Genomic DNA, 27,953 nt, shown 5'->3' on the forward strand with positions numbered 1-27,953 from the left:
AGAAAGAATTCTACTTACCTCATTAGGCAAAGGAGTTCAAGTGTCTTGGGTCTTGTTCACAAGTGAGGGTAAAGCGTAGCGCCAGATGGACGGGCGGCAGTGCAGCATCTGCAGTAATGTAGGCATTGCACCACATCGTTGTGGTAAAGAAGGAATTGAGCAAGAAGGCAAAGCTCTCGGTTTACAAGTCAATCAATATTGCAACCCTCACCTATGGTCATGAGCTTTAGGTAGTTACCGAATGAGATATAAGCGGCTGAAATTAGTTTCCTCCCTAGGATGGCTGATCTCAGCCTTAGAGATAGTGTGAGGAGCTCTGACATTTGGAGGGAGATCAGAGTAAAGCAGATGCTCATTCACACTGAAAAGGGCCAGTTGGGGTGGTTCGGGCATCTGATTAGGATGGCTCCTGGGCACCCCCGGGTAGTGATTTTCCTGGCATGTCCAACTGGTAGGAGGCCCTGGGGTAGACTTAGAAAATGCTGGAGGGATTATACTGTATATCTCGTCTGGCCTGCAAATGCCTCAGGATCCCCCAGAAGGAGCTGGAAATGTGGCCCCCATGACCAGGTAGCAGAAACGCGAATGAAAATAGATGGACAAAAGGATTACCTCATGGTTTTAGTCTTATTATTCTGCTTTCTGTGTATTCATAAAGACACAGCATTGATGAGATGTACTGAATAAAATAAAAAAAGAGGCTGTTTTTTGGATTGGATTCTGAATCTTAAACACTAGGGTCTAGGGTCTAGGGTTCCTAGACCTTTTCCAAAGTAAAAAAATCAAGCATTTTCAAGCATTTTTAAGGTGTATTTTTAAGCTTTTCCAGCAACTTATTGTTATAAAAAATAATCTTTTTATATACAGTACATACATAATGGTAATTTTATTAAGTGCAACTGTACAATGAAGTACAAGCCAAATTATTTAATTTCTTTATCTTTAAAGCCAACTATTCTCTTCAGTGTCTTTCTTAATGAAAGAATAAGTGCTGTCTTTAGAGATAGTGAGGATTCCTTTCTTAAGATTTGGAGCCCTTTGCTCAATAATTTACAATCTAAACTCAAACAAACTAAAAAGCAAACTAAACTATAGTTCCACAAGAGATTTCTCCTAATACTTCCCAGACCATCTTTTGCCAAATGCTGTTGATGAGAGCCAGAGGACAATGTACTCCACTTTTCAGGTTACCATCATTGTCAATATTTTTATTTATTTGTTCATTTTTTCTGTTATTATTAAGCTTTTTCCCTTTTTTTCAATCTCATTATTATTACTTTAACCATGTTTTTACAGACATTTTATTTTACCTCTGTATCTTAGCTGACATCAAACATCCTTTTTCATTGTTACGTGTATGTATGGGGTGGGGACGTCTGGCTGATTAACCCATTTCAGCTACTGTTTATATACACGACAGATTTATTTTATAACACTGTGAGCCTTGTGATCTAAAAATAGCAAAAATATATTAAAAAAAAAAGCCAAATAATCGGTCAGATAGTAATTTATTGTGTTAGGGTTAGGAGTTAGGGTGAGGGTTTTCTAGGATGTCCACCACATGACTGACCCTGTTAACATTTACTTGTGCTAATAAGGACATGTTACACCCATAGCACAGTGGGCTGCACAGTTATACAGATCAGCATATTATAGATGGCACGTTGCTCTCAGGAAGGCTGTATTTGATGAAACACGATGATTTTGTAATTGATGCTGTCTTCTTTATGTCTTTAATCAGTGTAGATTTTTCCCCAGCGTATCATGATACAGGTGTTCAGGCAGATGTTAGGCAGTGTTGCCGCTTAACGGCGTGTTGGTCTGGTGTGATAGTGATTGAAACCTACATGTTGTACTTTAGCTCAGTGTTGCAGTCCCCAAAACTAGTTTGACTCTGCATTAATCTCAGCAGTGACAAGGACTGAAGGGGAGCCACAACTTTAGAAAGATAGAGAGACATGTCAGGTCACATGATGTACAGGTGACATGGATCGATATTGTAGACTGTGAAAAATAGGGAAGTGCAACCCCAGAGCTGTCTGCTTATATGAGCTGCTTGAATACTTACTGTATATTAGACACTTCCTGAAGGTAACATGCTTGTTCTTTATTCTTGGGAATAGGGAAGTTTGTGTGCAGTAGATGTGTTATTGGATCAGAGAGGTTAAAGCAGATTGTTAATATGTGTACTTTCGTTTCAACCACAATCTTGCCCTAACCATGCTGTTGTTGAGCAGGGATTGCAGATAATATGAATAACACTGGCATTGACAGTTATGGGAGGATTGTTCAATATCAACATTTTTGCATGGTGATCGGGTTGGCATTACGATGTGATGGCATGTGTTGTCCTTATACCCACAGACATCAGGATGAGACATTCAATGTCAACATAATAGAGGTCTAGATTGCCTCCTCACTCTGTGACATCAGCCCTGTCTTACGCATATTACATTTCATACACCGCTAAATGCTTTTGCCAAATAGATTCTGAAGGAAACATAATTGCTGCCTGGATTGCGGTCAGTGGCAGCAATGTTTTTTCTGCAGTCCAGGAAGTGTTAAGTTAATGTACCGGTCATTTTTTTTGAGCTGGACGGAGTGATCGGATCTTATTCAAAACTTAGTGTTGACTCTGGAGACATTAATATCAGGTGTAGATATTATCAAGCTAAATCATAACCAGATACAATCTGGTTGCAAGATGCATTTTAATGCAAGCTGTAGAGGTCTAGAGCTCATGGCCCCAATTGAGGGTTTGAATGAATACCAATGAGCTTTGCTTCATAGCTTATCCTTGACACTCATAGCATTTTCTAAACTGATGCTCATGCCTGAACAATCTAACCTCATGCATGTCTAATGTCACACCATCAGCATTTTTGGCATTGCAGAGGATGTTGAAGATGATGTGAGCAGATGGCGTCTTAATATAGTTTGATAGTATTTTCATCAAAGAGGGGTGATAAATGTAAGGGTTAGAGCTGTCAGCATTCACGCAGTTATCTCCAAGCAATTAGTTTTTTTCCAATCGTGTTAATCCCTGGCCGACATTACGTCTTTAAGAATACGGCCCTCGCTGAGTTTTAAAGCTAGAGTGATGATACTGGTTTCATCTGAAACCACAAGACCTGAATTCATTGGTGCCAGCCATGTCAAGCTATACTCTCAGCTTGGCTAAATTTTGGCAATGGAAAAACAGCATTTAAAAACTAAATTTAAAAAATGACTAATAAATCTACCTTGTACCTTGTTTTCACAGACATAGACTGTAACTTGACTGGTGCATGGAGGCAGACAACCATAAGGCAGTAATTCTAGTTTTGAAGGCTGATGCTCATGGTTTTGCAGTAGGTTACTAATATTCATATTAAAATTTTGAAATTTACATTTTTTCATGCCCTGTTGATGTCACTTGTCAGGAGGGCCCCTTGGATAGTATTTTGCCCTTCAAAACCCACTGAATATCCTCTCCTTCTCACAGACAAAATAAATTCCTTTTATGTTTTCAGCTGAAGGGCAGACAGGGCGATGTATCTTTTAATTGACAGGAGGAACTTTGGGATTTGTTGGGTATGTGAATAAAAAAATTACTAGAAGCACTGACTTTTCTGCCCAGTCATCCTAAATGAAATGGTAATAACATCTTCACCACCTGCGGTCATAGAGGAATCTTCAGATTAGAGGTGATCGTCTGATTTGAAATTAAATACACCGAGTTGGCAAACTTCTGGACAAAATTGCATACAGGTGTTGATATAAATGTAGACAGTTGTGCGCAGATATTCAGCCAGACAGGCACACTGGAATATCAAGTAGTCCCTCTTTTCTCTCTGTATTTAAATGAACTGGTTTTATTCAGCTTGATTGGGGTTGTCAAAGCTCAACTTTGTCTCCTTCTCCACACTTTCTATCCACTGCCTGTAGACTCTAATTAGGCTACAGCACTGATTGGAAGCTAGCATCTGAGTGTGTGTGTGTGTGTGTGTGTGTGTGTGTGTGTGTGTGTGTGTGTGTGTGTGTGTGTGTGTGTGTGTGTGTGTGTGTGTGTGTGTGTGTGGCAAGCTGAAGAAGGGTCGACCTCTAGCTCACCTGGTAGGGTGTTTGCTCCATATAGGCTGATGCCTTTACAGCATGCTGGTGTTCTGAGATTGTCATAACAAGACCAATGACAAAATGACTAAAAACTGCCATTTTTAGCTTAGATCCGCAGCTTGCTCTGTTGCATGGTAAGTCCATGAAAATTTTCCAACACCTAGCCACAGATAAATAAGGGGAGGGAGGTGGCAATGAGAGTGGCCTGTTGCAAAAAGGTGGATAACTTCCAAGTGGTTTCTCAAGGTGGGTTTCCATTACAGATTTGCAAAAACCTTAAGTAATATTTACGAAATATCAATGAAACACAACTGCGAGATGACTGCGTTTCCACTGAGTGATGTCATGTGACTTCTCCTCTCAGTTAACATTCCAAGAAGCCTGATGATGAATGTTAAAAACACTAGCAGGTTTATTTCTATTGCAGCCACCGCACTAGCCATCATTATTTCCAATCGAAGGTGACATAGGCATGTTATACGAGCGATAATGGAAAGGCAAACCCCTTATACGTGGGTCCACAGAGGATTTCACATAGTATTATGGATTCAAAACTTTTGGATGATCCGCTCAACTTTTGAAGAGTTATGCGACGCAATAACACCCTTTTGTAGCGCCTGCTGCATCATGCCCGTGGGAGCAGGATCCTACTTACAAGCACATAGCCACAGCAACATGTGACCAATAAAAGCGAAAGTGTTTCCATTGCAGTTTTCTGAAATATGGCTTTGTCAAATCGCCCAAATTACAACCTTATCTGAGCGTTTTTGAGATTTATTTATTTATTCATTTTTTTAAATTTACGTCAGGTGTATTTTATGTTGGCAATTTCAATTTGTGCAATTTGATGGTTAATTGAAACTCGACGTACCCGAGATTTTGTGGAAAGATTGTGCATGAGACAGGACAGCTGATTTAAAGCTGAGCTGTATGTAGTTTTAACACAGTCTCCACTGTTATAAGCACTTACACTTGTGCTGTGGTGTGTCTCTGCAATCACACCTCCAAAACACGAGTTGGTGATGGGGTTTTTGTGCCACTGGGTTGGGCTCCTGTAAGGTACAATAATGTGTGACTGATTTAACCAACACAAATAAAACACACATAAAACATGGCTTAATAGCGACAACATTCAAGTGCAAAATTCAACTTCATTGCAACTGACAAAATCTACAAAAAATAAAAATAAAAATTTTATTTTATTTTCTGCACAAATACAAGATGCTAACATTATTAGCATAAGGCTGCAACATTTGACATTGCACAAGTTTTGTCTTGCAGAGTTTTCCTCTACTTATACAAAGCCAGCAACATTTAACAAAAGTTACGTTACAAAATTCAACTCCATTATGACTCACAATGGTCACTGACAAAACAACTGATGTTTTCCCCACATATAGAACATGCTACCATCATTTCCATAAGCCTATGACTTTTTACAGAAATCAGCTCAGTGGCTAGAGGACTTTTTCTCTTCTCATAGGAAGCCAGGAACAACGGCAACATTTAATCAACAGTAAAGTTCAAAATTTGGCTCAAACATAATGCACAAGGGTCACAGACACATTCTGGGAATGTTTTTTAAAACAGCATTCTATGATCTGTTACCTAACAGCATCACCAAAACATCCTCAGAATGTTGCAGTTATAATGTTATGTCTTAAACAGCATTAAACGTTATAGGAACATTATTTGAAGTAATAAAAATCCTGAAAAGGTACTTTGAACATAAGATTATCATGTTTCATGTTTAAAAACATCATTGCAACTTGAAGGTAACGTTAGCCAATGCTGTGGGAACGTTTCTAGTTCCCCATTACATTACGCTGACTATGAATAAGTACCCCACTTAAAATATCCGATATATCCCGTTTACATGTTCAGCTGTTGCCAATTGGCGAAAAGGGACAATGCTTGGATGCACAAATGCATGTGGTTGCAGGTATTGCGAATTCGTGCTTGTTTTAAATTTACCACTGTTGCTGGCAGCGACTTTTTGCCATACACCTGGTTTCAAGATAAGTAAGTTTAAAGATTGGTTTATGACATGCTCAGCGGTGAATGTTGTGAAAACATGTGAAAGAGACGGGACAGGCGTGTAATAAAGTTGAGAGAAAGGACAGAGTGTACTCCACACTCCCACTAGAAAAACACACAGCGCTTTTTAGGGAAGAATTGACTCCATTATCTCTCTCGTTGTTTTCACTCTCTCCTCACCTCCATTCATCTCCATCTCTCCTTCATTTGTCCCTCCCTCTGCCTCTCTCCTTCTAGCTCTCTGCGCGTCTATCGCTCTCTCTACAAACACTAAATCACTGTCGTCCCGTCGGACTGCTGGCGTATGTTGTCTTTTTCTTTCAGCCCATGAATAAATTATCAAAGAGAACAAGGGGCTGCTTTCCTTTATGGAAAACACTGGCGCTTGCCTTTGTTGGAGATAGAAATGAAGGAGTGTGTGTGTGTGTGTGTGTGTGTGTATGTTTTTGTGTGTGTGTGTAGTGCGTGTGTGTGTAGATGCGCTTGTGTGCATCTTTGTTCATTCAGTGCAGGGATTTGGGGAGTGTGTTATCGCTAGGTGCTCCGTACATCTGGACTGAGTTGGGCTCTGAAAGGTTCCCGAGATTGGTTGTGACACACACACACACACACACACACACACACACACACACACACACACACACACACACACACACACATGCATACAAACACACACACACGCAGCAGCAGCAGTTGCAGCAGCTAAAGCATATCTGTGGTCGATTGGAGTTAGTTTGAGCGGATGGTGTGAAGGGCAGCCAAAGGAGCGGCGTTGTGTGACTAATAACGTCACACACACGCGCACACACACACACACACACACACACACACACACACACACACACTACACATACAGTAGAAAGCTGTGCTCTCTGAGGTCTAGCAGTCAAAGAATCAATAGCGTAGCCACAAGCAGGCTGATCAATAAGGTGGATTTGCACTGCTGGAGGAAGAGAATCAAGCTTGTTTCCCAAGAAAGCACACCCACACACACACACACACACACACACAAGACAGATGCAATCATAACCACACACATCCAACCTCCCCCACTATAAATGCATAGATGCGCACACGCCAACATGCTCCTCCTCTCATCCCGTACACAAACACGTCTCCCCTGCTGTGATGCAGCAGAGCCTATATGCCACTGAGAATGTTATATCCCAGCTTACCTCTCCAAACAGAGTGAGCCATGTCCGCTCAGCTGGTTGGCATTCACACAGCTTGGGGCTTTGTAAAATATATCATACAACAGATTTATTGTCAGTCAGAGATTTGTGTCAGGTCCCAGCTGATGTGAGTCCCTGCTGAAGGAGATGGTCCATGTCCTATTTATTTTGACAGTGATCAGTAAATATTGCACGTGCAATATAAATGGCTTTTGCACTGTTACAGTCAATATTTTGATTTAGGGAAGCCAGATAATTCAAACCAGTGGCAGGATGTAATATTTCATACCTTCTGAAATTTTACCAGGGCATAAGGAATATAGTGGTATTTAAGTTTGTGGCGCTCCCCCACCACCATTCTGACAGTGTGCTACTTTTAGCTTTTAAGACAAATAAATGCACAATAGAAATCCACAAAATGTTGAGAAAAGTAATATTCTCACACCTATTTTCCTTGTTAAACGGAGATATACAACTGTGCACCTTTGGAATTCAACTTTAGGCTTTATTGTCAAGTTAACTCATAAATCAAACTTCATTCAAACTCAACAGAAACAAACTAAACCTCACCCAAACTGCCTTGGTCGCTCTGGAGAGTAATTTAGTTAGTAAATCCATTGTTCCAACAATCACCAGCTCCGGTTTGGTCAAAATAAATCCTTAGATATAAAAAACATACTGTTTTTCCCGACGTTTTTCTCTGTGCTGCCAGCTGTTTACAGTATTGTAACAAATTCCTCCACCACCGGGTGTTGCGGTGTCTTTCAGCTCAGCTGCCTATTTCACCAGTGGAGACTTGAGACTGAGCTCTTGTGGTGTGTGCTGTGCACTACATAGAATTAGTTTAGTAGAAAGAGGAGCATCCTTATTTATTAAGGTATTTTAAAAGAAACCTCCTTGATTTTGAAATACCCTGGTATACCTTTATACCATGATGATGATGATGATGATGATGATGATGATGATAATAACAATAAAGTTTATTTTTATAGCACTTAACAAAACCAATGTTACAAGTTGCTTTATACATAAAAACACAAAAAACACACAAATGAAGTTAAAAAAAGACACACAAAAGAAAAGTCAACCACAGAAGTGCAAGACTTAAGTGCAATGTCAGGAGCAAGGTACGGTTCATCAATAATAACAATAATAATAATGATAAAAATAATCCTTTAAAGAAGAAATATGATACAACTCAAGCTCAGTATCCTATCAATGTTTCTAAAGTGATGTAGTATATGAGCTGACTTTGTGATTTTGAGGAAAGGGGGGACTCCTGATGCTGTAAAAGTGAGGCGAGATGCCTGCTAAGTTGCAGACCACGGTTTAAGACAGCATACAACAAAACTAGTTGTTTTTTAACACGTCATTGCTGTGTTTCCACCAAAGTTTTAGCCACCAAATGCGTTTTTTTTAAGTGAGCCATGGCTGTTTTTCTGCTGGGGATAGTGCTATGCAAAATGGTAGTTTTTTTCAGAGACATCACTGCGTTTCCTGCTGGGATTGTGCCACCATAGTGCTTTTTTTCTCAAAAAGAAACACTCTTTTGTAGGAGCAGTTTTGTGGGGAATGTGGCTGATTGCAATTCACTCCTACTTGAGAGAGCTTCTCTTTGTCACAAAGCTGTTGCCTGATGAAGGTCTAGTACCGAAACGTCGCATTAGAATAATAATTTTTGAAAGTTGGACAAGTGTGCGGGAGTTTTTCTCTAAGTCGTGTTCTGCTCGCCCTACGCTCCTGTTCGAAAAATAGATGTGCGAAGTTTTCTTTTGTTCTGGTTTCTAAGCAGGAAAATCAAACATCAAAAAGCAAAACACCGGACCAGTATGAATCACTGAAATATTCAGACATGTGGGCAGCGATTCAGAGGTCTGTCAGGCTATTTTCTGTCTGTAATTATCATAAACAAATTAAACCATCACAGAGACAATTTGAAGCCTCTATCTCACTATGTGTGGTTAATGTGTGTTTATGATTTCCACCAGGGGTAAGCCTGGAGGGGATCATCGTTTTGGTCGTGTGTGCATGCTTGTATGGGTGTGTGTATCTGTTAGTCCGCAGCTAATAATGCAAACTAATGGAACAAACAGCCTCATATTTTGCATGCACATTTAAGACTGTATGCTCAAGGTCCTCTTCTGGTTGTGGTGATTTGCAGTTGCTGAAAAAAATATTATATTGACTTATTCATACTGATTCATGCTGACTCTTCATTCCTCTTAACCAGCTCGTGGGGGCCTCAAGTTCTTCAGAAACTTACTGTCTGTTGCATGCCACATTTGTGGTGGTTTAAAAATGACATTTGTCGAAAAGTTTGGACTTATTTTGACCTGAAACATCTGCAGATTAATTCCATACCTGTTATGTTGTGAAAATTAGCCATGATATGATATGAATTAGTCTCAGTTTTTGTAACTTTTGCCGCCATCTTGACTATAAAGGAGCCAGGGAGGGACAATCCCACTGCACTGTAAAATCCAACAAGTTGATTTTACTTTTTTTTTAAAAATCGAAGAACTGATTGCCTTGAAAAATGTGAGTAAATATTAATGTTAATTTATGTATACTTTATATCTAATTGTTAAGTTTACTTAAAATTTTAGTCATATTTACGTAATTTTCTAAAGTTGTTGCGACTTTAAGTCAATTGAAAACAATATTTTAAAGTTTTAGCAACTTAAGTAAACCACATTAACTGTGCTATATATCTGTTTTGTGCTGGTTGCAATCTAGTCATTATATTTGTACATTCTTAAACACATTAACAAAACATAACTGGCAGATCTGCATCACCGGCAAAATCTTATTTGTCATTAAGTTAAGTCAGACTAACTTGGTTTACTGAAGCTGCTATCACTAAGAAAGTGAGTAAACAATTAGATATAGGATAAATTTGAATTAAGATTATCAATTAGATTTTCTTAATTTTTTTAGGCAATTGGTTTCCTAGATTTTTTTAAGTAAAATCAGCTTGCCAGATTTTACAGTGTGGGTGCAGCCAGAGGCTTTTCAGAAGTGGACCAGTTTGTCTTTGATATTTGTGATTCTGCACAACATCTGCTGGAATTACAAGAATTGTCTAGAATGGCCACAGTCAGCCTTGGTGGTCTACGTAGTGTGCTTTTTTAGTCAAAGTTAAGAGCATTTTTCAAGGCTAGAAACTTCCTTCTCGGCTTGTTGATTTTTGTTGTAACTAAGCTCATTTTTATACATTTTTTTTAAATGAAATTGGCAATGATTTATGAATGCTAAAATGTTACACACCGCCTCAGCTCTTACATAACCATGGATTTTTATCCTTTTATCACTGACATATTTATCACCAGTAAGTCTTATGGACAAAGATAAAGGTGAAAATGAGGTTAGGGGCCTTGAGTTGGTAAAACTCCTGAAGGGGAACAGAGAACTTCATTCTCAACTGTTAAATTGTCTATAAGTGAGTCGCTCCACATGTAAAGATTCAGTATATGGAGCAGGGAGGTGAAGAAAATATTACTTTCTTTTATGGTAGCAGAGAATACCGATAAGAGGAATGTTTTTAGAAAGAAACCTACAGTAAGTATTTTCAAGAACAGTGCAGAAGCAGATACATGAAGACAGACAGTCAAACAAAAACAGTATCCGTTTTAAAATGCTGTTCAGGGCATCAAAGAGGAGAAGCTGCTGGCTGGGAACTCTAGTGTTTTCAAACCTGATTATTTCAGTGCACTTACCAAAAGCTTTGGAAAGACTTTATTGAAATCAGAAAGTGGTCTGACATTAACCTAATGTCTCAGTGTCATATTACAGAAATGATAACCTCCCCTAATGAAAGGTTTCTCAATCAAAAAACATGTAGTTACAATATCATTAGAGCCAATGATGGCCTTTTAAACAGTCTACATTATTATATATTTAAAATTACGAATATGATTGAGATTGCTAATATTTGTCCCAGAAATGGCTGTTACTGCCTAGCTTCAGAGGTCCTGAGTTAGATGATATCCTTCCACCTCCGGCAAACTCCACTGAAGCTTTTAAGTGTCTCCTCAATACTCACTTTTACAAGAAAGCCTACTGCTAATATTATTATCTGATGGTGCTATATTTGTAACTTATTGTCATTTAATCTTCCCCATGTGACTATTTTATGGACTTCCATATACTGTTGTAAACGCCGCCCCTTCTGTCGCCCATACAAGCTGACAATGCGTGGATCCTGTGGAGCAGTGACACCATGGCTGCACTTTGTGCATGCGTGTGCTGTTCTTCTGTGGCTTTTCATACATCGTTACATCGTCAGCTATTGGTCTGGCATGCATAAAGCAGTGTCTTTGGTTGTTTTTGGTATCCATGTACATGGGGATCGTTCTCACTTTTTTTTTTTTTTTTTAATGCAAAGAGACTTTTTAGTGGGGCTGTTCTTGTCTGAATTTGGCCTTAAGATGCTTTATGTTGGTTTTTCCTGTAATTTGTACTTTATCTGTACTTGTCAATTTTACTCTTTGAAACCTGGATTGACATCAGTTTTTTCATGCTGGGTTCAAATGCCTCTCTCAAGTTTTTTAATCCTTGAACTCTGAGCAATTTGGTTTGATTTCTGTCGTAACATTGCAAAAAAGGCATAGAGCAACTTCTCTTGAAGAAATGTCCCTCAACTTGCAAGAAATTAGTAGATTTAGCAATTAAAAAAAAACAAGGGAAAAATGTCCATTCAAGTTTATTAATCATTTTTTTTCAAAATTATGTTACAGAAGTATACATTTTTCTGAAGCAATTTTACAGATAATTCCCTTAGCTTTTTTATGGCTAATTTTGACGGATTTTCTTGTACTTGAAAAAAAATTAATTATATATTGGGTTACGCATGACCTTTTTCCCCCATGTTTTTGACCAAAATAAAGCCAATTTGCTCAGATTTCAAAGGGTTAAGCCCTCTTTTCTTACAGTAATGCTACAGTCTCAGTCACACTCCAATGTAAAATCACACAATAACAAGTTAATTTGCACAATTAGCTAATTCACACATCTGACTATGCAAAATATGTAGCTAAAATACCAGCTATCTTACAAATAAATATAATGGCTAACACATGCAAACACAATCACACTTCCTTTATCATTTCTCACACACTTTAAGTTTTCACTTCTTGGTCAACTTTCTCCGTTGCGTATGTGTGCACACACACCCTGTAGCTCTGTGTTTGGTGCTGGAGTGAAAAGTCAGGACACCAAATGTGAAACACCATAAATCCAATTACTTTATGCAAAGTGGTGGAGGTGGGTTTCACAGTGACAACATGAGGTCCAATCCTGCTTCTTTACAGCTGGAACAGGACAAGAGAGGCTATGTGGGAGGAGAGGAACAAGAAAAACAACCTGACCAAACTACAAAACACCCTCACGCACACACAAACACACACACAAACATATTTGATCCCTAAAGGTTAAAAACCAAAAAACTGAAGGAAGATTCTCTGTGTGTCCCCGGTAGATTGGTTGCGCAGTGTTCCGTGGTAGCACCGGCATGCTAATCCAGCTTGTTGCGCGTGCCTTTACGGAATCCAAATGTGTGTGTTCCCTAAATCCATGTGTGTCTGAGTGTGTGTGTGTGCATCAAATCCAGTTCATCAAGTGTATTCCTCAAGAAGTTAGGCATTGGGTTTGTTCTGAAAATCAGAACAGCTGAGTGTGTGTGTTTGTGTGTGTGTGTGTGTGTGTGTGTGTGTGTGTGTGTGTGTGTGTTCTCTAAATCCACAAAACAAATTCTAACCTGAAGCTGGCTGCCAATTTCTCCAAAACACGGCGTAACAAGATTCTCAATGCTCTGAAAGCTCTCCTGTTTAGTGACAAATAAGATTCACTTCTGAAAACACCTGAAAATACCCTGCTTAAATTGGTGTGTGTGTGTGTGTGTTGCCAGTGGTTTGATTTGATTAGGTATTCTTTCCCTGAACAGCACCGTCACGCATCAGCCGTCAGACCACACCGTGACCTTCCTCAAACACTCAAGTGTTTGTGTGTGTTGTTTGTGTCTCTGTGGATGCATACATTTGTAGTGTGTATGTGTGTGTGTGTGCGTTTGTGTGTGCATGCTTGGTGCCGATGTCTGTGTTGTGGCTGTTTGTGTATGTTTGCATGCATTACTTGAATTTGCGTTTGTTTTTGCTTTTGTATGTATGAGTATGTGCATTTTTACCTGTTTGTGTTTATGACTTGATGTTTGTGTGTGTGTGTGTGTGTGTGTGTGTGTGTGTGTGTGTGTGTGTGTGTGTGCTTGCGTGCGTGTGTGTTTTAAAATGAAATGGGTTTTCCATGACTGTCAGATGAATGTAACTGGGTGGAAGAGATGCTTGCGTGTGGCAGCTTAAGATCTCCCCTCTGTGACAAAACCTTTTAGATTGTGTATGTATGTGTGTGTGTCTGTGTGTGTGTGTGTGTATGTGTGTGTGTGTGTGTGTGTGCGCGCGTGTGTCAGTGCCACCAGCTGAGTGACAGATTGTGTTGAATGGTGCAGAACTGCAGCAGCCCGGCACACTTAACAGCCTCTGACTTACTGCGGTGCCACACACACACACACACACATACACACACACACACACACACACACACACACACACACACACACACACGCACACACACGCACACACACGCACACACACACACACTTTGTTGTGTGTTTCCGGGCAGAGCTGGGGTGCTGCCGACTCTATGATATGGGTATCTCAGCCTGTATTGATAATGCATTTTCAACACACTTCTCTCCATGCACTGTCCATTTTTCCCATCTTTCTCCTCCCTCCCTTTGTCATCTTCTCCTCCTGTCAGTTATCTCATCTTTTTTTTGAACTCTCCTCCTCATCTTCGTCCACTTGCCTCTCCACCTTCCCTGCTTTCTTTGCTCTTAATCTTTCCGTCTCCCTTACTCCATATCCAGCTCTCTCCTCTGTGCTCCTAATTGCCCCCTGCTCTTCTCTGTCTTCACGCTTTCCTTTTTTTTACTCTCCTCTCCCCGTAGATTGACCTCCTTATCCTCCCCTTTCCTCCTCGGTTAACTCCCTGCTTCTCCTTCTCTTTCTTCCCTCTTTCCTCCACTGCAGCTGCCTGTCTTTGGCATCAGTGGCTCATCCAGCCGGTGGCAGTTGTGATATTCTCTTGTAGTGTTAATAAGGCAGCTGTCAGTCACAAGAAGACAATCCAATTCCTGCAGCACTACTGCTAACGTACTACAGAACTACTACTACTACTGCGTTCATAGTTATCTACTAATGCATTCACCTCTGCAGCTACAACCCAGTTCCCAAAGTATATGTTGGCATTGAACATTTTCCCAAACCACTGATATTTTATATATTGTAGTTTACATTTTTTTTTATAATTCTGCAGCATAATTTTAGATATTGAATTATGATAATTATAAGTATAGATTTTTTTCCTTGACATATTTCCCTGGCTTTTTTAAAAATAATTCTATAAATTTACTAATTTCTTGCAATTTGTGGAACATTTCTTACCAATTTGCTCATTGCTTTTTTTCCCTTTTCTTTTTTTGAAAGAAATCACAAAAAATGCTGAGAGTTCAAAGGTTTAAATATTTGTGAAAAGTGTCTAAAAGCAGCACAAGAAAAGTGATGCCACTCCATGTTTCAAAGGGTTCATTGTAAGTGGATACATTAATTCACCTTTTGAGGCTTTTTCATTTTATTACATTGTTGCAGACAGTTCTTATGTTTGAGTAATGCATGCAACAGTTGCTGTGCTGTAGGATTACTGGAGTGAGGAACAGATACAGGCCTTATCAACAAGTTAAGCACTGTGACATCACCCATTGGTTTATGGACTCATGCTTAAAGCCTTTGGCATTTGTTTGGCATTTTGGCCATTGTAATCTTAATTTTTTTGAGGCAGAATTGATCACATTTAGTTGAGAAGGTGAAGTAGTGGATGACTGAGGAATGGATCTAACTCACAGACTGTAGTGACATATTGCAGACAGCCTGTCACTTAAGCAGCCCCGCCCTTAAAGATTCACAATTTTGGGCCTTAATAAAATGTAAATGGGTGAGTTATAGAAAAATTCAACCATGTTCAGTTGTCACAATAAGGGGAATTAGCAAGAGACCAAAACCGTCTTATGTTCCAGGCTATAAACATGATAATTTCTGCAGTAAATTTTGGTATTTTAACATGGGGGTCTAAGGGGATTGAGTCACTTCTGGAGGAAGCCTCAAGTAGCCATTCAGTGAACTGCAGTTTTTTGGCACTTTTGTATTGGCTTCATTTCTCATCCCTGGAGGTTGCCACTTGGTTACGGTATGTTAAGGCTGGTAATGTCATCTCACCATGAATGGCACTGTGAACACAGTTGGTTTCACAGTAGAGGACTACTATTGCTTTGACATTAAATTGCATTTATTTAGCCTTTAGCATTTATTTAGCCCTTGAAGGTCGGGGATTGGAATCATCAGTCGGAGACCCTCAGCCAACTGAGACTGCTCCAAGTCAATATGTTTTTTTTCTGTGCAGTGTGCTTTTTGGGACATTTTGGTCCACAGATTTTGCTGCAGAGTGAGTGCTCTTGGCCATCATGCTACTCTTTGGTACATAGAGATGCAGACATGCAGACAGCGGCACAGAGAAAGAGAGACCCGCTGCTTAGAAGTGGTGAATTTACATCTCACAGCAACTGAATATGATAAAGTATCTGGCTTTCGTTTGATATCAATTGTCAGCAAAAAATGTTGCCCAGTTACAGTCCGTTGTTATTACAGTACTGTAGTTGTAGCAGCACTGCTGCAGCTCTTAGTGCTACCTTTCCTTCATGCTTGTTAGCAGCACTGTCTGCAGCTGTCTATCTAATGTCTCCCTCAATCATCCTCATATTTATTCTTCCTCATTCTCTTATTTGTCCTCTATTTCCTGTCCTTCTTGTATTTGTCCTCCCCTCCCTCACTCTTACTCTCGCCGCTAACCAATTTGCAGCCCTCATCTCCGCCTTGTCTCCTTCCACTCTATTTGTTTTTCCTCTCCCTATTTTAGTGTTGTTTGCTCTTTGTTTGTTCCATCACCTCGCTCTACCTCTCCTCAGCGGATAAGACATTTGTTTCATCTGCCTTGTACATGTGAAGGAGGACGGAGGGATTCGGTGTTGCGTAAGGCTGAGTACAGTCTCAGTAGGTCGCCAGCTTCTCTCTGCAGGGCTGCAGATGTGCTTTTGGTATATGTGTGTCCAAGTTTTGTGAGATCCAGGTTTCATCATTCATGCTGTGGTAGTCGGTGATTCAGTGCTCCCCAGAGTTCGAATGATACTAGTTTTGAAATTCAATACAAATAGTTTTGGACTGAAGCTTGGGTTTTGTTCCAATATTCAAAATGTTCATTTAATTTTTGCACTGTTTTAAGTTCTTTTTGGATATTTTGGGTATTTTGCATTTACTTGATAGCACACAGTAGAGAAAGCTATGAAATGTAGCGGCACAGAGGGGGTGTCATGCAACAAAGGTGCCCATACCAGATACGCTATGACAGATGGTACACATCTTAAAGCCCCAAGACTGTGCAATTTTAGGCTGTCTCAAATTAGACCTGACAGCTGTGAGAGAAATGTGGTGACATCTCTGGTTTTCAATCCAATGTGGTTTTACGACACCACACTGTGAGACATGGCTATGGCTGATTAAGTGCTTCTGCCACAAAAGACAGCCTACGCAAACTTTTAAAAAAATTTAGGACCAAATCAGTACGGCATGAAATGACGCAGATTACAAAGGCTTTGCAAGGTCCGATAGTCTTTGCTGCTACATTTTTGTTTCTATTTACACTATAGCCTTATGATGATTGTCTTGGCATTCATCACACACTCAGACAATTCTCAAAAGTAATATTTTACAGTTTGAAACAAATTGTGACCAATACTTCATAGAGCCAACGTCAAACTTGCAATGGGCTTTCTAGATGATTGCACAGTTACCACTGGGCCACATTGATGCCGCTGTGGGAAGGGGTTTGTTTTGTTTCGGCCTTTGTGCCTTCACAGCGGTGATAGTCGTGGCTGGAGGAATTATGTTTTTGGGTTAACCCGTTTGTCCATCGTTCCTGCCGTCCATCCACCCCCTTTTCATTAATGCAACATCTCAAGAATTTGGCACAAACATCCACGTGGACTCAACAATGCATTGATTAGATTTGGTGGTCAAAGGTCACTGTGACCTTACATTCATTGCTATCTTGTGAACAGTATATCTCAAGAACACCTTGATGGAATTCTCCTAATTTGGCACAAACATCCACGTGGACTCAACGCCCACTTGGACTCAACAATGAACTGATTCAAATTTTGTAGTCAAGAAAAAGGTCAAGGCACCCGTGACCTTACAAAACAAGTTTCTGGCCATTACTCGAGAATTCGTCATGAAAGATTTTACAGAAATATCAGATGTCTAATAGGATATGGTGATGATGTGATGGCATTTTATATCATAAAGGTGAAAGATTGGCTTTGACTGGACATTATTTAAGGTCATATCTCAGGAACAGATGGGAAGACATTTTGTCAGATATTGAATTGGGACAATAACCTTGGGTGTCTACCTTAAAATTGTGCTGACTGTTTCAGATCTTCTGTGTTCAGTGTTTTCACAGATGTGCATGTAAACTCTACGTGCATGGAGGCATTCCACTAAATGGCGGTAGTTCCACTTATCTTGGTAACTGTAGTATAATTTCATTCTGGTTTTTCCTGCCTCGTGAGTACTTTGGGATTTAACAAAGAAGAGGATGTCAAACATCAGTTAAAAATGGGATACCATTAAGACTAAGTGGCCTAGGCACTTGAGCATTAAAATAGCCACTATAGTTGCTATGGCAGCAAATACACCTTTAACAGCAAACCTTGTCTTAGGAATTGCAAGAAGAGCTCTGCTGAGCTAAGTGTGCAACATTGTATGTTGGGGCTTAGTAGGTTTAGATTGCAGCCAATCCATTTAATGCTTTATAAGATATACAATCTTTTTGAGCTGTGTTCTTTAAACAGCTGGAGGTCAATATAAGCAGGAAGCAATGTATTGAAGTTTGTGTTTTATGTTATATTCATGGAGGACATCTATTGGAAATCAACCTTCTTTTCAGACTTGGCTCAGAGTAATTCCTGTCTGAGAAACCTGCCCTTTGAGTATTGGCATGAAAACCACATTATTTGCTCATTATTGTATTGTCATTCAGCACCTTCCTTTTCCCTTCATTCCACATTTTTTGACCTTTTGTTGTGCAGGTGCTGAAGGTGGTAGAAATCTACAAAATCTGAATGTCATGGTGCTGTGTGCATGTTTCGGTGGGCTGTTTTCTTTTCAAGCTGACAGACTGTCCTGTCCACTTAATATAAGCTGCATGCAGAAGCATAAATGCCAGATACACAAGCTGGCGCCTGCTTCCAAAGTGCTGCTTATCGTCTCATCAAGCACTTTTTATAATAGTATTATCTCATGCTTTGATGTAATTAGGAAGCCACAGGTACCCGAGGGATCTTAGGTCCAGTTTCATGTACCTAATGAATATTTATGCAGTATTACCATTTCTGGCAGCCTGCTCCCCAATCTTGATTAAGTCTTTGCCTCATGGGTCCCTTGGCGTTTGTTTCCATGCTGGTCGTGACATAACTGAAAAAAATATTGTAAAATGACTTGAAATCATTTCTGCAACAGTAGGTGCTGAGCCGTTGTCACCTTCAATATCATAGCGATGTTAGAAATCTTGACTGATCAACTATCCATATAACCTTGTATGGTTAAGAAAAGGTAGACAGGAATCAATAATATCTCACTGTCACTAATAATAACTGTAAAATAAAAGAAAAGATATGCAGATAATGGTGCTCTTTGTGAATTCGGCACTATGATACTCAGTTACTTAATTTCTTTTTTTTTTAACAGAAATACTGTTCTCATTTATGCTTGAAAATTTATTCTTGACCTCAGGATTATGCAATTAGAACTGCTGGAAGGCTTTTACTGTGAAACGTCTCTGCAGGAAGTGTTATGAAAATGGATAATGGACTGATTTTTTACCACCTTAATGGATATAGCCCTTTACAATTTGCCTATTATTCACCTTTTCACCTACTGATAGTGGAGGAGCCCATCAGAAGAAATGTGGGGTTCGGTGTTTTGCTCAAGGACACTTTAACACATGGACAGCAGGAGTTTAGGATTGAACCACAAATCCTGTGATTAACGGACAACCCACTCTAACTCCTGAGGCACCACCACCTCAGTATGTCTAAACGACTGAACACTGAGTTCTTTTCCTAAGCAGCAGGAACTGATAAGATCAGATCAGTGCATGAGAGGAGCAGCCCTTTGTAAGTGAATGCAAACTTTTAGACCCAGTAAAACAAATGGTTAAGTTTCACTTTCAATATGCCTGATGGTCTGCTGCTCAGTCTCTGCAGAGAGTGTGCTCTGCACTCTGAGACTTGCAATGCAAAACTGATTGTTAAATATATAGTTCAACAGCAATCCCAATGAACGGTCCAGCTCAAAAGATAGAAACTCTGTTTGTGGTGGCAGATGTTTTAATTGTGGCAGGTGCCAAATTAATGTGGGGACCCTGTTATGTTAGTGTTGACAACAGGAGTCAGCGTTGATATTGATCAGTTTCAGTGTAATATCTTTACGAATGTGGCGGAAAACTTTGTTGCTGAGGTATCACTTAGCACATCTAATAACCTTTACAAACCCACCACAAACCTAGGCCCCTGTGTTGATGTGGACAGGATGGGCGGGAGTTTTTAAATCACAATATCAGGCTAAAGAGTCGGAGACTTACAGCCATTGGCGATAGACGATGGCATCATCCATTGGCAGAAAATGTTGAGTTTTATTGACAGGAGCTTAAAACAAAGGAAAAAAAAGCCCACTACTGGAATCAATTCATGTTTACATTGTTGTACTAATGAAATATCCGCTATGAACCTTGCCTGGTAAAAGACAATAGAAGGGACTTGACAGTTCCTCATGGTCACCCATGTGTCTCGGCTGCGACACAATTGGGACGAACTTGCATCAGACTTTGTCCCTACTGTGAGGTCCAGCGTCACAGCTGTCAGCTGAACGCTTTGTCTGGTGTGTATTTGACAGCAATCTGATGTGACAGCAGTCATCAAAGGGTTTGGTTTACTCAGTGGTTTTCATTCACACTGGCGTCACCCTCATTGTCGAAGACTCTATTCACCTGTTGGGGGGGTGTTTATCAATTGCTGGCCTCCCTTCCAATTTAACTTTCTCTGTCTTCAGACACAACTGACCCTGACACCCAATCAGTCTGTCGCTCGCCGTCTGTCAGTTGCATCACTTGGTGTCATCCCGGATAACTAATGGAAAGCCCATCTTGTCTGCCAGCATTTGTAGAGGAATATTGGCAGCATGTCTATCCAAATCCTTGGGAACATACAGCGGGGAATTTAAGCTTTTTTTGCGGAGTGACATTTTGTATTTTCTTATTTCTTTCTTCTGTGTCTCACAGCAGCTGTGTGGGATGAAGCATTGAAAGGCTATGTAATCTCAATTTTGTAACACTGTGCATGGTCTGAAATGTCGGGAATCAAACGGACAGGCATAAGAAAAAATGTTTGCCTTGTTGCTTCCTTCCTGCAAATACAGTTAATGGAGGTGTGGGCTTTTCTGAAAAGAACCTTGTATTGTGGTTTGACTAGTCTGACTCTGACTGATAATAACACATAAAGTACGTCTGTTAGAGAATTGTGCTTGTAATAATAATGAAGATTTTTAGATATAGAAACTATCAATTATAATACTTTTCCCCAAATCTTAGGCCTAAGGTGACTGACTATAGTTTTTTTTATCACTGTTATTATAATATTCACTGTTTTCTCTATCTTTACATTTCAATTAACTGTGTTGGGTCGGAGCCTTAGTTTTTATAACCACAGCAAGGGCTTAGTATAGGAACATGATACCTTTAAGGTACCAACTGCAATAATCCAGTACCAATTATTAAAACTTCCCAAGAAGTTTTGTAACCAGATCTAGAAATAATGACTGATTGTATGGTTTTGCTTGAGCCAGTCACTGCAAGCATCTTTCGATTTAATGCGTGTGATTGGCCTACTAAAGCAGCAGCTTCAAACCAAACAGTCTTTACTGTGCTGGATTTGAGTGGGGTGTATTTGACAAAGTTGGAGGGTCAGTGTGCCAAGATGCTCTAAAATGATAGAAAGTGCGGCTGTAACTACACAGCTGAGGTATTTGATTGTGTTTTACACACCTGAATGCTTCTGTTTACATGATGGTTATTGACTGAAGTAGAAAAAAACTGTATTAAATGAAGTACTTTTTTGGTATTGGTATCACTTTAAGGGCAATGGAAATGGCACTGTTATTGCAATTTTTAAACCTTACTAGGGCTGGGGTGACGCGTCGACATAATCGTCGCACCATTTCACACAGCACGCACACTGCTCGCCTGAGCAGCGCTCGTCAGGCGCGTCTGAGCTGCGTGTCAGCTGCAGCACATCTAGAGAAACGCTGCCTCACCGTTTTTTTAAGCGACTCTCGCGTTTGTAGACTCTATATCACTTTATACTGCAGTTTAAGTCTCTCTCTGTGACAGAGATGAGGAAATACAAAGATGTTTGTTTTACCTCAACTTCCTTGCTTCCCTTTCAAAACAAAAGCTATCTGACAGAATGCCATCAGTTGCTGATACAATGCATTTTATTTTGAAACATATACAGGATGGGGTTTTTAGCTGCAGGAGCTTGTATAACTTCATAAATGAGTGCAATATGTGCTTATAAAAATTAAAATTCAGCACTCATATCAGCAGACAGCGGTATGCCTTAAGGCCCAGGCTGGACTATTGCAGGAAGAATGTACTATTTATTATTATTTCTGTTAGAGAAGTGTTATAGCGTTATTTAAATTGCACTAATTTTACTGTAAGATGTTTTGTTAGACTGCTAGATTTGAAGTTTGTTACTGTAACAAAGAGAAACTGTTTTGTTGAGTGACTTGAATTTTACACTGTTTTATTTATTTCGCTTTTGGATTGCGAAATGTAGACTGCACTACATTCCTTTTCCTTGAGCGGAACAAGCTCTTGCATTATTTTATTTTGGAGAGACTTTATATCAGACTGTTTATATTAATAGAGTAATAAAAAAATAATAGTTAGATCAATCATAAAAAAATCGATTGATTAATCGATTAATCGAACAAATAATCAATAGATTAATGGAAAAAAAAATAATAGTTAGGTGCAGCCCTAAACCTTATCCTGCCCTGTTCGCAACAACCCCTGGTCTCATGTCACTCAACAAAAAATTAAATCCAAGAAAACCACTTAGTGAGGTTCAGAGATTATAAATTTGAGAAACAAAAGATCATTGGTATTAAATAGATACTTAGGTTTTGCAAGAAATCCTGAGGCATTGGTAGAGGTATTTAGAGAGAAACACATCAATCAGTGGATCCCTATGAAATTTCATTCTTGTCAGTAAGAACAAAATCTATCAACCAAAACTGAAGACCATCACATGACACAAACCATTGCTGCGGAAGCAGTGCTGCAAAGGTTAATTTCTCAAAGGTTTAACAGCAACTGTTTAAGTAAGGCGACCCACCAAATGAGAAGCCAAACTTTGGAATGTGATGCTGCCTTTGAATGGAGCAATGCTACTTAATATGGAGCTTTGCATCAGTTAGAGCAGAAAACCAAAATTGTGCTTGTATAAGCTGATTGGCATCAGTTACATCATTCACGCTTCATTTATTAGCTGTGTGGCCAGCTGACTAGTAATATCCACTCGTATCCATACTTTTCCTGCACAAATCCAACCTCCTCATGTGGTAGATAGGGCTGGGGAATATGGGGAAAATACAATATCACAATATTTTTAACAGATATTATAATGATATTAAAGGGTTAACTATTGGTGCTTTCAGAAATTATTACACAATGAGACTTTTGATACATAATTACCAGTAATGTGGACATAATGACCAAGTGGGTAAAGGCAAATATTAGAGCACCTAACAGTCCAGTAAATCCTGAAATTTCCATCACTTTATTGTAACGCAGCCTTTAAAACCATGAAAAAACAACACTTGCAATATTAAAAAATCAAAAAACTAAGATTATATCTCATCTCCAATGATGATATTAATATGCTGCCCACCCATAGTGCTAGGCTTTTGGTTTTGTTGATTTAACTGAGATCTATTGTTCAAGTAAGAGTAAAAGGATTAGTTTTCCTTGCAAAAATTCTCTTTAAGTTTTCTTAAATAACAGCATTTTTTTCTAAATCTAACTTTAACCATTCGCTATTAATGGTCAGTCCCTTGACATTAGTGTCTGTAAGTGGATTTCCATCACAGATTTTCACAAAACTTATAGCAATATTTTCAGAATGGACATGAAGCACAATTTTAAGATGACTGTGTTTCCGCTGAGGGATGTTATGCAACTTCTCTTGCAATGTTTTGTGACTTCTCCTCTGGCAATAACATGCCAAGAAGCATGGTGATGGATGGAACATTAGCTGGTTTATTTCTATAGCAGCCACCACACTAGCCGTCATTATTTACAATCGAAAGTTATGTAGGGAGCGGCCACGCGTGAGGGATTTCTGGGAGGTGATAGTACACAATTTCACAGGGGAATTGTGGTTTCAAAACTTCTAAATGTTTTGCTCAAGTTTTTGTTTCCATTAGGGTTATTTTAGATTTGGAATTTCAATTTGCACAATTTGAGGGTTAATGGAAACCTGCCTTCTGACCGAAATAACATTGTTGAAAATGAAATGGATTAAATATGTAGCTTGGTAAGCAAGGAATCTTTTTGTAGTTGGATTGTACTAAAATCCACAATATCCCAGGAAATCAGTTTGCTACTAACCCTATTTAGACCATAACCAGTCCTGTCAATCCACTGCACTAACCAACCTTCTTGCCGCTGCACACAAACGACCTTCCTGCTGCGTTTCATGCCGCCTCTGCTCGAGCTTTGCTGCAGTCCCAACACACATCAATTCGCAGCCAATGCATTCTTGATTAGGCGTGGACACGGTAATTGTTTTCATTGCCTCGGATTGGAACGACATTGAATTTAATGTGGTCCATCGATCTTTTGTTGGGGGGAAATTGGGTTTGTTACCAGTGTTGTAGATCTCTCCTGGCCCACGTGCTAACCTTTTATACTCTCTCTCCCTCACTACATTTATCTCTCCAATCTCTCTCCATCTCTATCTACCCCATCCTCCCCTCTTCATCCTCCTGTCTCATTCTCCTACCCTTTGACTTTTCATCTTTCCCTCTTTCTCTTTCCCACGATTTGTTTTTCCTCTCGTTTCCCTCCTGCTTCTGCCCTGCTAACCCCTCCTCATTCTACTCTCCTAATTTGCTTTCAATTTAAAATCTCAATTAACATGATTGCTTATCAGAAACAATATTGCCTGGCAGTATAACACACAAACAGCTGAAATTTGTAACCAGCAAATATTTGGTATTTTTATTTGATAAATGTCTTTAAAGATTAGGTGATTATCAATATTGTTTTTTTTTCCTGTTGGCTTATTAATTTTCTTTTCTTAAAGAAGTCATTTAGAGGGGATACTCTTACTTGCTACTTCCTTACACTTTCTTCTGTCTGTCATTGCCAGGAGCTCACTTAATCTCATTAACCCACAACAGACTTTGCTTTCAAGGTGGATCATCAGGGATGAATAGTAAAATTGAAATTAGATTACATTTAAATTTTTCAATAAAGATGTATATATTTAGGTAAATTTGATTTTCTTTTTTGTTGTTTTTTATTGTGGATTCAAATTGGGTATCAGGAAACATGGAATTACACTGGTATTTTTATCCCAGCTAGCAATTTTTGGTTCTAAAAATGTTCTGAGAACATTGAAATGCAACCACTGAATGTTTTAGTAATGTTTTCAGTGGCAAGTTTTATATATGTTCCCAGAACATTTTTCTTATACTTCGGGTAACATTCTTTATAAATATAAAAAATGTTTTACTCCCCCCCCACACACACACACACACAAAATGCCTGTAATCTCAGTCCACAGTAATATGTTCTGATAGTTGCTTTGAAGACATTCTTCCTTTGTTTTCATGTAACGTTGTGGAAATGTTTTATAAAAGAACATTCAATGCTCTGTCACCTCTCAGCATCACCAAAACATCCTCAGAATGTTCCAGTTAAAACGTCATGTCTTAGTCAGCATTTAATCTTGTAGGAACATTATTTGAAATGGTAAACATCCTAAGAACATTCTTTGAACATTACATTAAAATGTTTTCTTAAAAACATTATTGCAACTTGTAGGAAATGTTAGCCAATGTTTTGGGAACGTTCCCTGCTAGCTGGGTATGACCTATTACATTTCTGGTATTGAATCTTGTGGTGACAAACCTGCTCAAAACAATGCAACATAGTTTCACTACGGATTTAAAACTCCCTTAAAAAGAAAACACTGCATTAAAATCAGGGTAATGGAATTTTCTTAATCTTTAGATCACCATTGTCACCCTAAACTTTGTTTGACTTGTTTGAAATTGCATGGCATATCCTGTGACCTGCATAAAAAGGCAATCATTTTAAAAAATCTAATCATTATAAATGAAATCTGCATTGGAAATGGATTTGTAGCTGTTGGCCAGTGGCTGACATTGACTATCTAATATACCATTTTTTAATAGAGGTCAGTATTAGTTTTCTGTATCAAAATTAAATCGACTGGTCAAATAGTGGCACAGTATTTCAGTACTGTAAAACTGAGAACACAGAAGCTGTGGCAAATTAGCCATTATACTCGTCATTTTTTTTACCTTTCCCTTTTTTTGTCTTTTTCAGCAGTCAGAGAGTAAAGCCACTTCCAAGGAAAGCACAGAGCCGGCTGTGGACCTGCTGGGCCTGGGTAAGACATCACCAACCTTCTACCAACTAGAATATAATAACCCCGGGAAAATATAATCACTTGTCAAACAGCATTCACATGAGTGGCTAATGTGTCAGATTAAACCAATTATCCTGGGTGGTGAAATAGAATCTTTAGACTTTTGTGATAATTGCAGCTGAAATAATGTGCAACATTATAAGGTGAAACTTTAATGCTGTCAGGATTTATTTGAGTCATGTACAGAGACCCTTTGTGACACTTTGATGACTTATTATACCATCTGGCTTCAAGCCGCCATGTCTGACACAGACTGAGCAGACTGTAGTTAAATTATCCCAGCAGTCCAGTCATTTACTAGACTATCAAATTATGATTTAATGTGTATTCCAGGGAACAGGGGAAGTGAAGAATTTAGTTATTTGGGGAAGTTTGGCAATAACAGTTAATTTTATAAATGAAATGCATAGAAAATTATTATTTACAGTAATCATTACAGCAGAAAAACAAAAAAAATAGTAGTTATTAACTTGACAGAGGAAACAGAGCTAAACTTTTAGCTTCTGAAATAATCAATAAAGTTACGCTGCTCCTCGTGTGTAAACACGCAGTGTCTCTCTTAACTGGGAGGCAAACAGCAGCTCTGTTCTGATCTCTGCTATGTTCACATTTTAGAGAATGTAGTCATTAATATTTTCCTCATTAGTGATGTGCTATTTCATTATTCACAACCCAAACCCATGTTCCTGTGTTTTAAACAGGCAGACTTAACGCATTTTTTTGTGAATCAATCTATGTAGGAGCATCTGACCATCCGAATAATGTTCCCATTAGATAGCAGGAAAACACAGTGCCATTAACTTTAGATCGGGTTGTTAGTGGTTAATAATGCAATTGCTTACTGCTGCCTCAAAATAGCAGTATCCCAACAATGTTGACCTAGGGCAGGGCAATAAAACGATAATGATATCCATCATAAAATAACATTTCCTCGATTAAAATATGAGACATAGTCGATAGAATGTCCATAGAACGCATTCCAGCCATGTTTTAATAATAAGAATAGCGCCGCGGCGAACCAAATGCAGTGAACAACTTTGACCCTAGAATACAGCTGGGTGTTTGACAACTGAGTCGTATGAGCTTCCACAGTGTTTCATTATCGCGGATCAAACAGCTGACGGTCTGACCAAAGTGTCTGAAACAGCCAAATTTGATGGAAAGTGCCATCTACAGACTACTTTGTGTGAGTTTCAGGTTTAAGCAGACTTTGGATAAATTACTAAGAAACAGCAGGACGCATTGCTCGCGCTGAGCTCTTATTATTATTACCAGGGGTAGATGTGATGTTTTGGGGGTCTGAGGCCACAGGCAAATGACCTTATTTTCACCCTTTCTCTAACTGGGAATGTTGGCAGGCTGTTGGCAGCTATTGGAGAAGTAGACATACTCAAAAGCTGTTTTTTTCTGAGTAAAATGATAAATAGCACAGAAGTTTCACAGAAGATTCACAGAAGTTGTAGTCAGAGTCCTGCAGTCAGGAGAGGTTGGCCTATAATCAGCACAATGTGCTTAAATTTACCTGAAATTTGTTTAAGATGGAGCTTTTAATTTTTATATAATGCTGGAAAGTTTAATAAATAATAATAAATCATAGGTTTATTACACTCCAACAAACCTTGGTCAAATGAAACTGTGTCAGTGAACCATGAGGGCAAAAAACAAACCACAAAAAAAGAAGCAAA

General features: G+C 39.1%; 1 protein-coding gene across 1 annotated transcript in view; it reads left to right on the forward strand.

The window, feature by feature from the left end:
- Positions 1 to 27,953, forward strand: part of LOC121954897 (stromal membrane-associated protein 1-like) — a 162,295-nt gene that overhangs the window by 56,979 nt on the left and 77,363 nt on the right. Inside the window, exon 7 of the mRNA XM_088086534.1 lies at positions 26,166 to 26,229. Coding sequence (XP_087942660.1) covers positions 26,166 to 26,229 — 64 coding nt within the window. The remainder of the gene's footprint in view (positions 1 to 26,165; positions 26,230 to 27,953) is intronic.

The sequence above is a fragment of the Plectropomus leopardus genome, chromosome 13 (genome assembly GCF_026936395.1).
Source record: "Plectropomus leopardus strain MGB_pleo_1.0 chromosome 13, ASM2693639v1, whole genome shotgun sequence".
In the NCBI taxonomy this organism is placed as follows: Eukaryota; Metazoa; Chordata; class Actinopteri; order Perciformes; family Serranidae; genus Plectropomus; species Plectropomus leopardus.